At 38.7% G+C, this 15,745-nt stretch overlaps 2 protein-coding genes across 5 annotated transcripts in view; one reads left to right on the plus strand and one right to left on the minus strand.

Moving 5' to 3' along the window:
- Positions 1-553: 553 nt before the first annotated feature.
- CEP19 (centrosomal protein 19) lies at positions 554-6,838 on the minus strand. 4 transcript variants are annotated; one of them, XM_027108005.1, is made up of 3 exons: positions 6,509-6,838; positions 1,647-1,843; positions 554-1,025 (listed from the first exon to the last, which is right to left on the minus strand). In XM_027108005.1, the coding sequence occupies exons 2-3, from the start codon at positions 1,774-1,776 to the stop codon at positions 664-666; spliced, it is 492 nt and encodes a 163-aa protein (XP_026963806.1). In that variant the 5' UTR covers positions 1,777-1,843; positions 6,509-6,838; the 3' UTR covers positions 554-663. The 4 variants fall into 4 exon arrangements, with proteins under 4 accessions (XP_026963806.1, XP_026963788.1, XP_026963796.1 ...); XM_027107987.1 differs by having other exon boundaries at positions 1,647-1,846; XM_027107995.1 differs by having other exon boundaries at positions 1,647-1,846; positions 6,309-6,838.
- The window catches only part of PIGX (phosphatidylinositol glycan anchor biosynthesis class X), a 27,558-nt gene continuing 18,390 nt past the window's right edge, over positions 6,578-15,745 (plus strand). The window contains exons 1-3 of the mRNA XM_027120821.1: positions 6,578-6,772; positions 6,828-7,020; positions 9,898-9,961. Of these exons, the coding sequence (XP_026976622.1) occupies positions 6,578-6,772; positions 6,828-7,020; positions 9,898-9,961 (452 nt within the window). The remainder of the gene's footprint in view (positions 6,773-6,827; positions 7,021-9,897; positions 9,962-15,745) is intronic.

The raw sequence follows: 15,745 nt of genomic DNA on the forward strand, positions 1-15,745 counted from the left end.
CAAGTAGAGAAAGCCCTCGCACAGAAACGAAGACCCAACACAGACAAAAATAAATAAATAAATAAAATTAAAAAAAAAAAAAGAATAATCCCCTGGCAACCACATATACCCTCTGATCTTATCAAACTATAATTTGCTTACTTTTCCTCAAGTAAAACGTTCTAATTCCTCTCTCTTTACCAATCCCCTGCAACATCCCCCTTTTTTTCCTCCCAGTTTAATCTGGAATCCTATATAAGCTTCTATCCAAATACTATCATTTCAAGGGCCAGGCAAAGTACCATCTTGCCACTGATGGACAAAGTCCTCCCTGACTATTCTACCCTACCGTAATCTAGGTTCTGATCCTCTCTAGCCTTTATCAAGCATTTGGATCTAATGCTTCCTAATACCATTAAACTAGTTTTTCATAAGCTTTTGACTTATCTTCCAATTAGACTGTAAGCTCCTTAAAGGCAGATTCCTATATTGTTTTCCCTATATTCCATATGCACCTACATAGTAGATGCTCTACATATCTTGGTTTTGAAAAGTAACATGGTCAATCCAAACATGACCCAATATGCATAGTGTTCTTTACAGATTTTTCTACAACCAATCTATGGTCTTGTATAAACATGGATTTTCTGCTACCCAATAATTTTTTTTTTTAGTTTTTGGTTATCAGGACTCGTCAGCTGACTCTGTGTCCCAGCCACAGGACTGTAGTTGTTCATCCTGTGGGAACTCCACTTCAATGTCATAAACAAAATTTGGATCATCCTTCTTCTTCTGATTTTTCTCAAAAAGTTCATCCATGATGCTCTTCCTTTTGGCAAGTTCCTTGTCATCTAGTTTGTTCAGGTCTTCCTCAGGATCAATGGTTGTTTCCCGCTGAATTTGTTCCATTGTTTCTGCCAAACTCTGCCCCCACAAGTAACCTCGTAAAAAACTGAATAACTTCTCCAGTTGCTTCAGGGATACCTGTTCCAGGTAACCCTTGTGTCGTGGATTATTCTTTAATTGTTCAGCAGCTCTGCTGCAATCTAGGAGGGAGAAACAAAACTATTATACCACACGCAACACCACAGACTATTCAGGTACCACAAGTTACTGAAACCATTACCTGTCATTATAGTCAAGTAGCTAACTGGCTTTTGGGAATGAACTATTTTACAGAACTATTTCTTTATATACAGCTTTGAGTGTGATGGGGGAAGGAGGGATATATTTTTTATTTCTGTAACTTAAAATCACTTTGAGGAGATGTTAAATACTTTCAACTGGAGAAAACATCTGAGAAGAAAAGTAGTTTTACAGCTTTAGATATTAGTACTGGTACCAAGAAAATATCAAGATTACAACTAATAAACACATTTGGAGGGAGAGAAGGGAATTAATATTACTGAATAATGCTATCTCATTTAACCCACACTGCAGATCTCAAAGGGTGGGATTATCAATTTCCTTTTACAGATTAGGAAACTGATGCTCACCAAGATTAAGTAATTTAGCCAAGATTTCATACCTACCCTGACAGTCACGACTTGAACCTTGGTCGGTCTAACTCTGAAGTCCATGTCATTCCATTACATGAGACTCAAATCGTTCTTATAAACTGACTCAGCGAATATTTAAGATAGGAGGCAAGATAAAACATAAGATACCTGAATACTTTGAAAAGTTTCGGACAGGCATGATGCGCTGGCGACTTTTCCCCTTCATTTCATTCTCATAGATTAAGATAACAGCCGGAGGCTGGAACCTAATTCCACATTTCTTGGCAGTGCACATCATTCTCACATACACTTCACGGTAAATCAGAGGAAATCTGATGAAAATGTGTTAGTCGCATAATGACTTCCTGCTAAAGGGGAAAAAAATTAAGTGTTGGATAAATCACATTCTCCTCTACTTTTCCTCCCCAGCAGATCTGAATCTACTCCAGTTCTGGAGATGCATAGTCAGCTCAAGCTCAGTATTTCAAGAGCTACCTGGAAAGTTCAGTTTGGCCCCAGGTTATCTTTAGTCTATAGAGTCCCTGGTTCATTGAGGGGTGTAGATTTGTTCACACATGAACCTAGAAATGCAGTTCAGTTTGGATCTCTTCGTGTACTGTACTCTTAACCAAAGACTGTATATGAACCTCTGAGTCAGCCCAAGAATCAACTTACAGGATCTTTTTTGTTTACCAATTAAACAAGTATGTACAAGCACCCTCTATGTCAAGGTACTAAGAGTTTTTTAATCTCACATATTATGTCCTGAGGGGTTCACTAGACCAGACCTCTCTCCTTTGTACTTCCCCAATCATTCTACTCATTGAGTTTTTTGTAACTACTTACTTTATCACTTTTCTTTTCCTTCTATTCTATATGCTCCATGAGGGCAGGGAACATATCCACTGTTCACCACAATATCCCCAGCACAATATCTGGACTGTAGTAGGTATTCCATTGTTTAATTCAATGTGTTAATAGAAGACACAGCCCCTGTACATCCTCGAAGTGTTCACAGTTTAGAAGTCTGATCAAACAAGGCAATAATCAGCCTCCACATATTTGAGGCAATAAAGCTTACATGGCTTTTATTTCAACTTATTTGTCTCACTACATGATGTTTTTTTCAGTTACAAGAAACATTTTATTTATTTATTATTTTTTAATCTTTATTGGAGTATAATTGTTTTACAATGTATTAGTTTCTGCTGTACCACAAAGTGAATCAGCTATATGTATACATATATCCCCATATCCCCTCCCTCTTGCGTCTCCCTCCCACCCTCCCTATCCCACCCCTCTAGGTCATCAGTGTCAGCTGATCTCCCTGTGCTATGCAGCAGCTTCCCACTAGCCATCCATTTTACATTTGGTAGTGTACATAGGTCAGTGCTACTCTCTCACTTCATCCCAGCTTCCCCTTCCCCTGCTGTGCCCTCAAGTCTGTTCTCTATGTCTGCGTCTTTATTCCTGCCCTGCCACTAGGTTCATCAGTACCGTTTATTAAGATTCCATATATGTATGTTAGCATACAGTATTTGAAACAACCATTTTTTTTTTTTTTTGGTGAAACAACCATTTTAAAGGTTAATACTTTCCATTCCCTCTTCCCTTACCTGCTCTCAATGCCAAAATATACTTAATTATAGGGACTGCTTTAGATGTGACTATGATATTCTCAGAAAGATTTGCAAATGTCAAAGAACCTGGAGGTAAAGCAGCATAAGGATGATATCTTCATAAATTCAGTTCTGTTAGAGAATCACTAGGAACATGGTTACTTAATACATGTTCATTGTAGAAAACTGGGATGGGAGTGGGGAAGGGGGAGGAAGAGACATACAAAATAATCATCCCTGATTCCTTCCAGTCTTTCTAGGCATAGTTTTTTGTTTGTTTGTGTTTGGTTTCTTTTTTTTTTTTGGTTTGTTTTTTAGCTATAGTATGTTTTTATATCATACATACTATTTCCTACCTTTTAAATTTTTACAAAATTTTATTTTACGGACATATAGTTGACTTACAATGTTGTGTTAATTTCTGCTACACAGCAAAGTGATTCAGTAATAAATATAAATACATATATTCTTTTTCATATGCTTTTCCATTATGGTTTATCACAGGATACTGAATATAGTTCCCTGTGCTATACAGTAGGACCTTGTTTATCCATTCTATATATGATAGTTTACATCTGCTGATCCCAAACTCCCAATCCATCCCTCTCCTATGCCCCCTCCCCCGTGGCAACCACAAGTCCATTCTCTATGTCTGTGAGTCTGTTTCTGTTTTGTAGATAAGTTCATTTGTATAATATTTTAGATTCCACATATAAGTGATATGATATGGTATTTGTCTTTCTCTTTCTGACTTACTTCACATAGTATGATATTCTCTAGGTTCATCATGTAGGTGCAAATGGCATTATTTCATTCTTTTTTAAGTCCTGCCTTTTAAATTTAACAACCTATGTAATTTTGCCATTAAATGTCTTTCTAAAATGCAAATTTTTATGACTGCAAATGTTTTGTCCTATGCATATACCATAATCTATATTATTCACCCCTTCCTATTGGATGTGAGAATTTTTACTCTTAGGAAATGGATCATACTGTGTTGGCTAAAAAGTTCATTCGTTCCATAAGCTGGCTCTAGTAGCGCTTAGTTGTCTTTAACTTCATTTGAAACAGTTTTGTTAGACTGTATTGTGACAGCTGTCATATCAGTGTACATTAAAATTGGTGAATTTTTGTGTAGCTGTTTTAATATAGAAAATAGGGGGAAAAAACAACATTTTCGGCATATTACGCTTTATTATTTCAAGAAAGGTAAAAACACAACTGAAACGCAAAAAAAGATTTGTGCATTGTCTGGAGAAGGTGCTATGACTGATTGAACGTGTCAAAAGTGGTTTGCCAAGTTTCGTGCTGGAGATTCCTCGCTGGATGATGCTCCACGGTTGGGTACACAAGTTGAAATTGATAGCCATCAAATCGAGACATTAATTGAGAACAATCAACATTATACCATGTGGGACATAGCCAACATACTCAAAATATCCAAATCAAGCATTGAAAATCATTTGCACCAGCTTGGTTATGTTCATCGCTTTGATGTTTGGGTTCCACGTAAGTTAAGAGAAAAAAACCTTCTTGACCGTATTTCCGAATGCGATTCTCTACTTAAACGTAATGAAAACGTTCCGTTTTTAAAACAAATTGTGACGGGCGATGAAAAGTGGATACTGTACAATAATGTGGAACAGAAGAGATGGTGGGGCAAGCGAAATGAACCACCACCAACCACACCAAAGGCTGATCTTCATCCAAAGAAGGTGATGTTGTGTATATGGTGGGATTGGAAGGGAATCCTCTATTATGAGCTCCTTCTGCAAAACCAAACGATTAATTCCAACAAGTACTGCTCCCAATTAGACCAACTCAAAGCAGCACTCGACAAAAAGTATCCGGAATTAGTCAACAGAAAATGCATAATCTTCCATCAGGATAACGCAAGACTGCATGTTTCTTTGATGACCAGGCAAAAACTGTTACAGCTTGGCTGGGAAGTTCTGATTCATCCAATATATTCACTAGACATTGCACCTTCGGATTTCCATTTATTTCGGTCTTTACAAAAGTCTCTTAATGGAAAAAATTTCAATTCTCTGGAAGACTGTAAAAGGCACCTAGAACAGTTCTTTGCTCAAAAGGATAAAAAGTTTTGGGAAGATGGAATTATTGAGTTGCCTGAAAAATGGCAGAAAGTGGTGGAACAAAATGGTGAATACGTTGTTCAATAAAGTTCTTGGTAGAAATGAAAAATGAAAAATGTGGGATTTCCCTTGTGGTCCAGTGGGTAAGACTCTGCACTCCTGATGCAGGAGGCCTGGGTTTGTTCCCCGGTTGGGGAACTAGATCCTGCATGCATGCCGTAACTAGGAGTCCGCATGCAGCAACTAAGAGCGCCTACGTGCCTCAATGAAGACCTGGTGCAGCCGAAATAAAAAAATATTTTTTTGAAAAATGTGTCTTTTATTTTTACTTAGAAACCAAGGGAACTTTTTGGCCAACCCAATATATAAAAAACTGTTATCAAATTACTGTGCTCTGCCTCTGATCTGATGCCATGATCCCACTCCACCTTTCTTTTTTTTTTTTTTTAAACAAATACTACTCCCAGTTCACCTCACTAAAATTTGTTGTTAGTAAACTTTCTAGAAGATCCTACTGAGCACAATACAAATTCCATACACTCAAGCAAATGGCTGTATTAATAAATGATATATGCAAGTGATGCTCAATAATGTAGTTTGACTACACTCTTTTCTTTCTTTTTAAAACTAAACTTTTATTTTTATTAGAGTAATGTTTGTATGCTGTTTAAAATGTAACATAATTCTATGAGGTTTATAACAAAAAACTGTTGTCCTCTCCCCTTCCCCTCTCCATAGGTAACGAGTTTCTTTTAAATGTTTCTTCCAAAATTTATCTTCATATTTCTTAACAGTATGCTTATACTGCTATCTTCAGTTTTAGGTAGTATCTTCTGACATCTTTCCTCTTTAAGACATCCATCCTAGAGCCCTCCGCTCTGTTCCAATCTGCATTGGATACTCTCCAGCTCTGCTTACATATTCAATTCATGAAGACAGACGACACATTTACCCAGCACTTCTTCCTAGACATTAATACTTTTCTCCTCAAGGATCAGTGACCTGCATAATCTTGCCAAGCATCCCCACAGCACCTAAAGTGTACGGATTTTGCCATCAGGTAGACGATCCTCTCCCTATCCACGCCCCCACTAGTGCAAGACTGACTTTCTTACCCATAGAGAAGTACATAAAATGCATCTTCTGCAGGTCAACGTCTAAAATCTCCGTGAGGGGGTGTTTCCACTAACCGTAGGACACCTAGGAGCACTCGACTTTGAGGCCAGGCGCAGCCTGGCGCAGCAGAAAGAGGCGACAGCCACAGCTCCGCACCGTGGGGTGAATACCCCGGCAGGAGGCCCACATCGGCAAATACCTGGAAGTGGAGGTGGACGCCGGGAGCTGGGCTAGGCTATCCCCAGGACACCGCGCGGAGCTCAGAGTCATGCTTGGGTCCGGCGGAGCGGTCCCTAGAGCAACTGCCCTAGCACACGTCACGGCGCTTCCGCCGCTCCTCGCTCCACCCCCGACCGGGAGTGCGAGGGGCGGGGCGACGAGGGGGCGGGACCGCGGCCTCCTTGACGCCGGAACTTTCGGGGGCCGGGGATGCGGGGAGCAGGGTAACTGCTGGACCGCTGGCGTGCGCGCATTGAGTCTTCCGTCCCGGTCTCTAACTCCGTGACAGCACGCTCTAGGAGCGGTGTGAGGCGTGTGCAGGTTCCTCCGACCGCAGTTTGTCCCCGCGCGCTCTTCTGGGGCGCGCGTTCTCCGGCGTCCTGGCTACCCCGGCCGTGGCCGTCCGGGCGGTGGCCTGGCTGCTCCTCTGGGAGGTGGCTGGACTCACCTGCTCGCCAGCCATAGCCTTCAACACCACACCCACCGACGCTGGTAAGGGGAAGGGCGGGGCTTCAGGGGTGAGGGCGGGGTTTAGGGCCGAGAGGGTGGGGAGCACTCCGGGCTCCCCAGTACTCTCCCTTCCGCGCTTAACAAAGGTACTTCTCGCGACCCTAGAGCTGTAGGGTGAGCTGCAGGAGGTTAAAAACAAAGGCCGCAAGCTTCCTGCTACTCCCCCCGCCCCGCCCCCCGTCTTCATTGCTTTGTGGCTGCTCCTGGTTCTCTGGAAAGTCGGACTTTGTTCGTGCCCCGGTCTGGGAGGATCCCACATGCCGCGGAGCGACTGGGCCCGTGAGCCATGGCCGCTGGGCTTGCGCGTCCGGAGCCTGTGCTCCCCAACGGCAGAAGCCACAACAGTGAGAGGCCCGCAAACCGCAAAAAAAAAAAAAAAAAAAATTGTAAAGTACAGACGTGAAGCGTCTTGGGATGCTCTTGGAATGCGTGAAGCTTCTGACCACTACGGAGCCAGCAAAGTCTAAGCGCCCTATGAGGTGTGCGAACCCCAATCTAGAATACATAGTGTGTGTTGTCCTCGGGGGACGTGGAAAGGGGAGGAAGACTAGTTTCGTTTTACAAACATTTTTGATAATGGACTAGATTGGGCTAGGGTTTCTTTATGACTCAGGGCTGGGCAAGCGAGTTGATTCACTTCTTTGGGCCCGAGTCCGTGGGCAGAAGTGCTGTGCTAGGCGCTGTGGATCCAGCCCTCGTGGAGCTTGCATTGCAGTAGGGGGAGATGTATACAGTGCAGTAGTAATTACAATAAAGTGACAACGTTTGATAGGGAAAGGAAAGTCAGTACAAATCAGGTGAGTTTCTCTGTCTTTAAAACGAGGATATGAGACTAGTATCTGTCAGTCAGTGCAGTTCTGCTTTTGTGTTTACATATTAAGTTCCCAAATTTATTTGAAGAAAGGATTACTAGGCCAAAAAGAATTTTTAAACAACTGGACTTGTATCTGAAGACTTCCAGCACTGACATTTTGTGATTAAAAAGGGGTCAATTGCCAGAGCCAGTTCAGGCCGCAATAACCAACTAAGGTAATATTTAAGAGGAAAAATCTTGAAGGTGCATTCAGATGCAACAAATTCACTTTGAAAATGGTACTTTGAGGACTTCCCTGGTGGTCCGGGGGTTAAGAATCCACCTTCCAATGCAGGGGACTTGGGTTGGATCCCTGGTTAGGGAACTAAGATCCCACATGCCCCGGGGCAACTAATCCCCCATGCTGCAACTACTGAGCCCGCGCACCACAACTAGAGAGAAACCCACGCGACGCGAGGCGAGTTCCTGCATGCCGCAACGAAGGTCCCGTGTGCCATAACTAAGACCCGACACAGCTAAATAAATAAATATTACAAAAAAAAAGAAAGAAAATGGTACCTTTGCCTTAAAAATCATAAATAATCTAGTATTTGCAATACTGTTCGTAAATTAGCTTTTCTACTATCCCAAGATGAATGAAATTTACTATTCTCTAGTGTATATCCTGATAGACTTTAAGCCTATTAATCTGACCTTTTTTTCTAATTAATTTATAGGCAGATATAAACCCTTACCCCCACCTCTATTAAAGTTAAACATTGAAGAAATATCTTGATTTATGCAAGGGATATTCTGTAAGTTGCTTGGGAAAAGATGATATGTGCTTCTCCAAAGCAATTAAGGATTTCTTTAAATAGCTAGGAGAGTGGAAATGCCTTAGGCTTTAAAAGTTGGGCAGATCTTGCTTCTAATCAGTTACTTACCTAGATGTGTGGCCTAAACAGTAACTGTTTATAAGTCAGTTTCCTCCTGTGTACAAAAGGCAATAATATTGCCTGCCTGTTTAGCTAGACTGTGAAAGTTAAAATACATGTGAAAGCCCCAAGTAGAGAATCTGTCATATAGGTATTATTTAATAAATGTTGTCTTTCATACTTTTTTCCTTCCTTCCCTAGTATATTCCAAATGTTTCCATCTCCCTGTCATGTTTTTTTTTTTTTTTGGATCTTCTCAGGAATACATCTAATGGACTTAGCAACATACAGTAGTGTATGGTTTTTCTGTACGTTTGTTTTAATATTCTTCCCACACACTTCCAGCTTTTGAAAATGGAGTAAAATTCCATAGCAAAGTGCCTGGGCAGAGTTGGTGGTCATTAGTAGCTGAATTTTTAACTTTATGAAACTGACACTGAGTAACAGTTTTAATGTCTGAATTCTGCATGGAGTCAGTATAGTGAGATTTCTGGTTATTGTACGTTTATAAAGGAGCCCTTTGAACCTTTCAAAAGCCTCCAGTTTTTGTTGTTTCCTTAAACTCTTTCAGTGTCTCCACAAGGCATAGTGTACCATCCTCTCAGTTTTTTCTATGTGAGGATGGTAGAATATAGAAGTTACCAGTTTGTATGTGATACTCAGTTTCAGTTAGCTAGGATTAAAATTGAGGTTTCCTGGCTCTTTGGCCATTCTGTTGTTTTTGGTGTCCTGGGATCACCTGAATAAAGTAATATAAATAGGGAACACTTATATAGAGTGCTTGCTATATGGTTGACCCTGTTCTAAGTGCTTCTACATATATTAAATTCTCATGACAACTAGTAGAGAGAGAAACTATATTGCCCAAAGTCACACAACTGTTAATAGACAGACTGGGGTTTGAAACTAGCCAATCTAACTCCAAAGTCAAGACTTTTAACCCCTATGCTATACTAGAAATAGATTTATATGTAGCTCAAATTGCTTAAGTTTTAAAAGTTTTTGTTTTGTTTTTAGGTTGGTTAGATTTTCCAGGCAATTAAAGCCTATTCAAACTATTATTTTCTGATTATTTAAATATTCTTTCTTTGAGTGCTTATTTTGTTTAAAAAAATCTTTTCATGCTTATAGGCATAAGGGCCACTTGTTCTGAAATTATTTTGAGGCAAGAAGTTTTGAAAGATGGTTTCCACAGGTAAGTTGCCCATTGACTTACACTTACATCAAAATACTGTTTCAATGTAATTTAAAGCAAAAAATCAATAGTTGAAAAATGGATATACTGAAAAAAAATTACTTGCCTTCTTAAAGTTATAAGTGACAGATAATGTGATTCATAGTTTGAAATAATGATTAAAATAACAGTGGAGAAGAGAAGGAGAAAACAAACATTTATTATTTACTACACATATCTATTATATATTTATATAGCCAGATGCTATATATACAGTATTGCGTTTAATCTTCACAGTGGTTGTAAGATAGATGATACCTTTCTTGTATTTCAGATGAGGGACTAGGGCTCAGGGAATTTAAATAATTGTGTAGAGGTTAGGGTGGTAGAGCTCTGATTCAAATTTATAACTATCATACTCCAAGCCACACTCTCAAGTACTAAGATATTATACCACCCAAAATCACTATTTCTAATTTACAAGACTTGGTTCCAAAGACCAAACTATTTCCAAAAAAGAAACTATCCTCAAAAATGAATATTTGCCAGTATTAAAGATATTTAAAAGACTGGTAAAATGTTGTGGAAACTGTTCCATAAGAAATTCCCAAACTTTAAAGCTTCTCAAGGTGGTCACTTTGAAATTATTATCAGATATTTGACTTATAAATTCTGATACATATATTTTTTAAATGCCTTCATTTTATAAGTCACCTTAAACTAAAACAACTCACTCTCCTCACTCTTCAACGTTAGCCTACAAGTGAATGGCTAGAAGGTGTAGTAGAAAGAACTTGTTTTTTCTGTTTGTTTGTTTTTAATTCAGATAAATTTGGGCTCAAAATGTAGCTCTATTATTTAGTATCTGTGTGGCCTTAGTCAAGTTACTTAAGTCACTGCTACCTTACTGATAAAGGTGGACAATGATAGTATTTCCTTATTAGGGTTGTGATGATTAGATCGGAGAATATATGGAAAGCTCCTTAATGTAGTGCTTGTCACATAGCACATACCCAGGAAATGTTAGCTATTATTATTATTATTATTATTATTTTTTTTTGCGGTACGCGGGCCTCTCACTGTTGTGGCCTCTCCCGTTGCGGAGCACAGGCTCTGGACGCGCAGGCTCAGAGGCCATGGCTCACGGGCCCAGCCGCTCCGTGGCATGTGGGGTCTTCACGGACCGGGGCATGAACCCGTGTCCCCTACATCGGCAGGCGGACTCTCAACCACTGCGCCACCAGGGAAGCCCAGCTATTATTATTAATAATGAGATAGGTGATCAATCTGGGCAGTACAATTTCAAAGAGGAGGTGTGACTATAAAGTATAAAACTGATTTTGGGAGGGAATTCACTTCTGAAAGGAGTTTTTGACAGAGTTCCAGACACATTTTAAGCAATATCAGGGTAATTACGCCAATTATATATCTTCTCTCTTTAACATAATTGGAACATATTTCCAAGAGGAATGGGAGATAACTGATTCCAATAAGGAAGAAAGAAGTAACTGAAGAGACTATCGTGACAACAAAAGTAGCTGTCCAACTCTAAGTACTGAGGATAAAAAGCAGGATATAAAACCAACAGTGAAGAGTGACAGAACCCATAAGAATAGCTTCAGAAACTAGAAATCTCAGAGTTATTTGAGACCTTCAGAAAATGCCGACAATCATTTTTTAAAAAGGCTTTTTTAGTTATGTTTAGAGCAGGTATAGTCTTGAGAGGGTAGATGAAGAAATATTAACATATCATAGAAAGTAGAATTTGTTAGCCCCTCTTATTTCTGTCTTCTTGGTCAAGAAGAATTAATCCCACTCTGGAAAGGGCCAAGTGGTTATTGGTGGTAGGAAACTGAAGTGCAGAAAATGTAAGGGAATTAATTACACAAAAGGGCCTTAATGAATATAAATGAGTTTAGAGTCTCCCCTCTCTGATGAATTATATCTCATTGCAGTAGGAGAACTTGCTTAAACCATTGCTGAACTTCTGTTTGTCATCTTTGGATGATCTGGAAGTTAGTTATTGTAGATTCTGGGCAAAATTCTAGGCCAGATTACTAAAACGATGGTTTGTGAACACAGAATAGAAACTGTTGGTTTCTGGGGACTTGCATGAATAAGCTTTATTACAAGCTTATTTCTTTTATAGAGTTACTGGACAGGTGGATCAGAGGAATGCTACAGCTATAGTATATCTGATTTTCTGTAAGTCTTTTGATGAAATTTACATGTTATATTTGAGAACAAGGTGAAGAATGTGAACTGAAAGGTAACACAGGTGAATAACTTCAGAAAGATTAACAAATACATCCGACATGTTTTGGTTAATTGGTTGAATTCATCTTGGAGGGAGGTCCTGAAGAGTCTCTGTCTTTTTAAATATATGTGTTTTTTCTGATGATAAGATATTACATGTTCACAAATACATATATAGTATCCAGAAGAAAAGAGATATAATAGATATAGTCTACTTTAGAATATATTTAGAAGAATTAAAGCAATATATATATATATATATAGATAGATAGATAGATAGCTGCTCTTGATATTTTATAGAGGCAGAATGAAATAGTGGCTAACCATTTGGGCTCTAGAGTATAACTATTGGAGTTTGAATCTTAGCTCTTGGCTGAGTTACTTAGTCTCTCTGTGCTTTGCTTTCCTTTCCCTCTTTCTTTTCTTGAAAGAGGGAAAATATTTTTGTTTACTCACATGTATATACACAACTTTTGGATTTAATTGATTTTTATATTCTGTGATTAGCTTTTGCATCACTAGAAATGATATTTTGGGGCAAAAATAGAATATAACAATGCCATAGAAACTATTCAGAATTCTTTCAGTGAATGCAAATTATTAGGAAAATAAACTGCTATATGTAAAATTACCTCAGACTACTTTAAAGAATAAAAGCAAAAAGTATCTATAGAGATAGCTGCTCTTGATATTTAATTCTTGGAATTTCTGCTGTGTTCCTAGAGCAATGAGTTCATATAAATTTATTGATTATCTGAGAACCAGAAACTAATATCATACACAAAGCCTGAAAACGTTTCCCCATACTTTTTAAGTTGGAGATGATAATTTTTCTATGAAGAGAGTAACATGGGTATTTTATCCTAGTGCTTTGTCTTCTTACAGGTAAAATAGGAATTATAATAGTACTATTTCATAGTGTTTTTTTAAAATTAATTAATTTATTTTTGACTGCATTGGGTCTTCGTTGCTGCACGCGGGTTAATTTCTTTAGTTGTGGCGAGCAGGGGCTACTCTTCGTTGGCGGTTGTGCCGGCTTCTCATTGCAGTGGCTTCTCTTGTTGCGAAGCACAGGCCCTAGGCACGTGGGCTTCAGTAGTTGTGGCACACGGGCTCAGTAGTTGTGGCTCGCGGGCTGTAGAGTGCAGGCTTGGTAGTTGTGGCACACAGGCTTAGTTGCTCCGCGGCATGTGGGATCTTCCCCCACCAGGGGTTGAACCCGTGTCCTTTGCATTGGCAGGTGGATTCTTAACCACTGCACCACCAGGAAAGCCCCCATAGTGGTTTTTTTTTTATAAACTTCATTGAGTTTGACAACTATATACACCCATGTAACCATGTAACCAGTCAAAATATAGAACATTTTCATCATCTCCAAAAATACTCATGTGCTACTTGCAGTTATTCTCCCTCACCCATACCCACACTCAGACAATCATTGATCTACTTCTGTTACTAGATAGATTTTCTGGAATTTTATATAAATGAAATCATACAGTATGTACTTTTTGATATCTGGCTTCTTTCACTCAGCGTTATGTCAATGAGATTTAACGATGTTCTGTATGGTAGTAATTTGTTCTTTTTGTTGCAGAGTACTGAAATTTGTTTATTCATTCACATATCTATGGCATCGGAGTTGTTCCTAGTTTGGGGCTATGGTAAATAAAGCTATAATGAGCAGTTGTGTACAAGTCTTGGCGTGGACATGTTTTCATTAATTTTGGGTAAATATCGATAAACAGAATTGCTGGATATATGATAGATAAATGTTGAACTTTTTAAGAAACTGCCAAACTGTTTTCCAAAGTGGTTATGCTGTTTTACATTCTCATCAGTAACGTATGAGAGTTCTGTTTCATACATTATGAAACAGAACTTGCCAGCCACGTCCTTGCCAGCACTTGATATGGTCAGTCTTTTTAATTTTAGACTTTCTGGTGCATGTGTAGTGGTATCTCATTGTAATTTTAATTTGTATTTCCCTGATGAGTAATGATATTGAGCATCTTTTTGTGTGCTTATTGTCCACTAGTATATCTTCCTTTGTGAAGTGTTTTAGTCTTTTTTTTTTAATTGAAGTATAGCTGATCTGCAGTGTTGTGTTAATTTCTGCTGTACAGGAAAGTGATTCAGTTATACATACGTATACATTCTTTTTTATGTTCTTTTCCATTATGTTTATCTGAGGATATTGAATATAGTTCCCTGTGCTATACAGTAGGACCTTGTTGTTTATCTATTCTATATGTAATAGTTTGCATCTGCTAACTCCAAACTCCCAGTCCATCCCTTCCCCTTGGCAACTACAAATCTGTTCTCTATGTCTGTGAGTCTGTTTCTGTTTTGTAGGTAGGTTCATTTATGTCATATTTTAGATTCCACATATAAGTGATATCATATTGTATTTGTCTTTCTCTTTCTGACTTGTGAAGTGTCTTAGTCTTTTGTCCATTTTTAAACTGGGTTGTTTGTTATTTTATTATCAAGTTTTAAGAATTCTAATTTTTTTTTTTTTTTGCGGTACACGGGCCTCTCACTGTTGAGGCCTTTCCCGTTGTGGAGCACAGGCTCCGGACGCGCAGGCTCAATGGCCATGGCTCATGGGCCCAGCCGCTCCGCGGCATGTGGGATCTTCCCGGACCAGGGCACGAACCCGTGTCCCCTGCACCGGCAGGCGGACTCTCAACCACTGTGCCACCAGGGAAGCCCCAAGAATTCTAATTTTGATGGAGTATAGTTTATCAAACTTTTTCTTTTGTGGTTCATGGTTTTTGTGTCCTGTGCAAGAAATCCTTGTCTATTCCAGGATCATGGAAATTTTCTTTTAGAAGTGTTATATGGAGTATGATCCATTTTGAATTAATTTTTTTGTATACTGTTAGGTAGGGGTTGAGGTTAATTTTCCATATGGATATCCAGTTGATCCAGCATCATTTGGTGAAAGGACTATTCTTTCCTCATCAAATTACCTTGACACATTTGTTGAAAATTAATTACCTTATATGTGAGGATCTATTTGTGTACTGTATTCAAACTACGGCCCATAGGCCAAATCCTGCTCATTTTGTACACCCTTGAGCTAAAAATGATTTTTACACTTTTAGAGGTTGTTTTAAAAAAAGGCAAAGAAAAATATTCAACAGAAGCCTTATATGACTCACAAAGCCTAAATAATTTTACTGTTAGGACCTTTACAGAAAATGTTTGCCAACCCCTGATCTGTATGTTCCATAATGTGCTATTTTGATAATAGTTGTAGCTTGATGCTACATCTTCAAGTCAGGAAGTCTGAGTCCTTCACCTTTTTTTTTGAAAGTTGTTTTGGTTATTCTAGACCCTTTGCATTTTCATATAACTTTTGAAATCAACTTGTAGATTTCTTCAAAAAAGCTTCATAAAATTTTGGTTGGGATTCTGTTGAAACTCTAGATCAATTTGTACAGAACTGATATGTTAATATTAATGAATGTTCCAATGCATGAATATAGTATTTCCATTTATTTAGCTTTTATCAGTTTATCTTTTTTTTTTTTTTTTTTTTTTTTT

Source organism: Aethalodelphis obliquidens, unplaced genomic scaffold, assembly GCF_003676395.1.
Source record: "Aethalodelphis obliquidens isolate GAN/ISIS:26980383/991018 unplaced genomic scaffold, ASM367639v1 scaffold1, whole genome shotgun sequence".
NCBI lineage: Eukaryota > Metazoa > Chordata > Mammalia > Artiodactyla > Delphinidae > Aethalodelphis > Aethalodelphis obliquidens.

Coding starts and splice junctions, on each gene's coding strand:
- CEP19 (XM_027108005.1), bottom strand. CDS start 1,776: ATGATGTGCACTGCCAAGAAATGTGGAATTAGGTTCCAGCCTCCGGCT. Junction 1,026..1,646: donor AAACTTTTCAAAGTATTCAG/GTATCTTATGTT, acceptor TCTCCCTCCTAG/ATTGCAGCAGAGCTGCTGAA.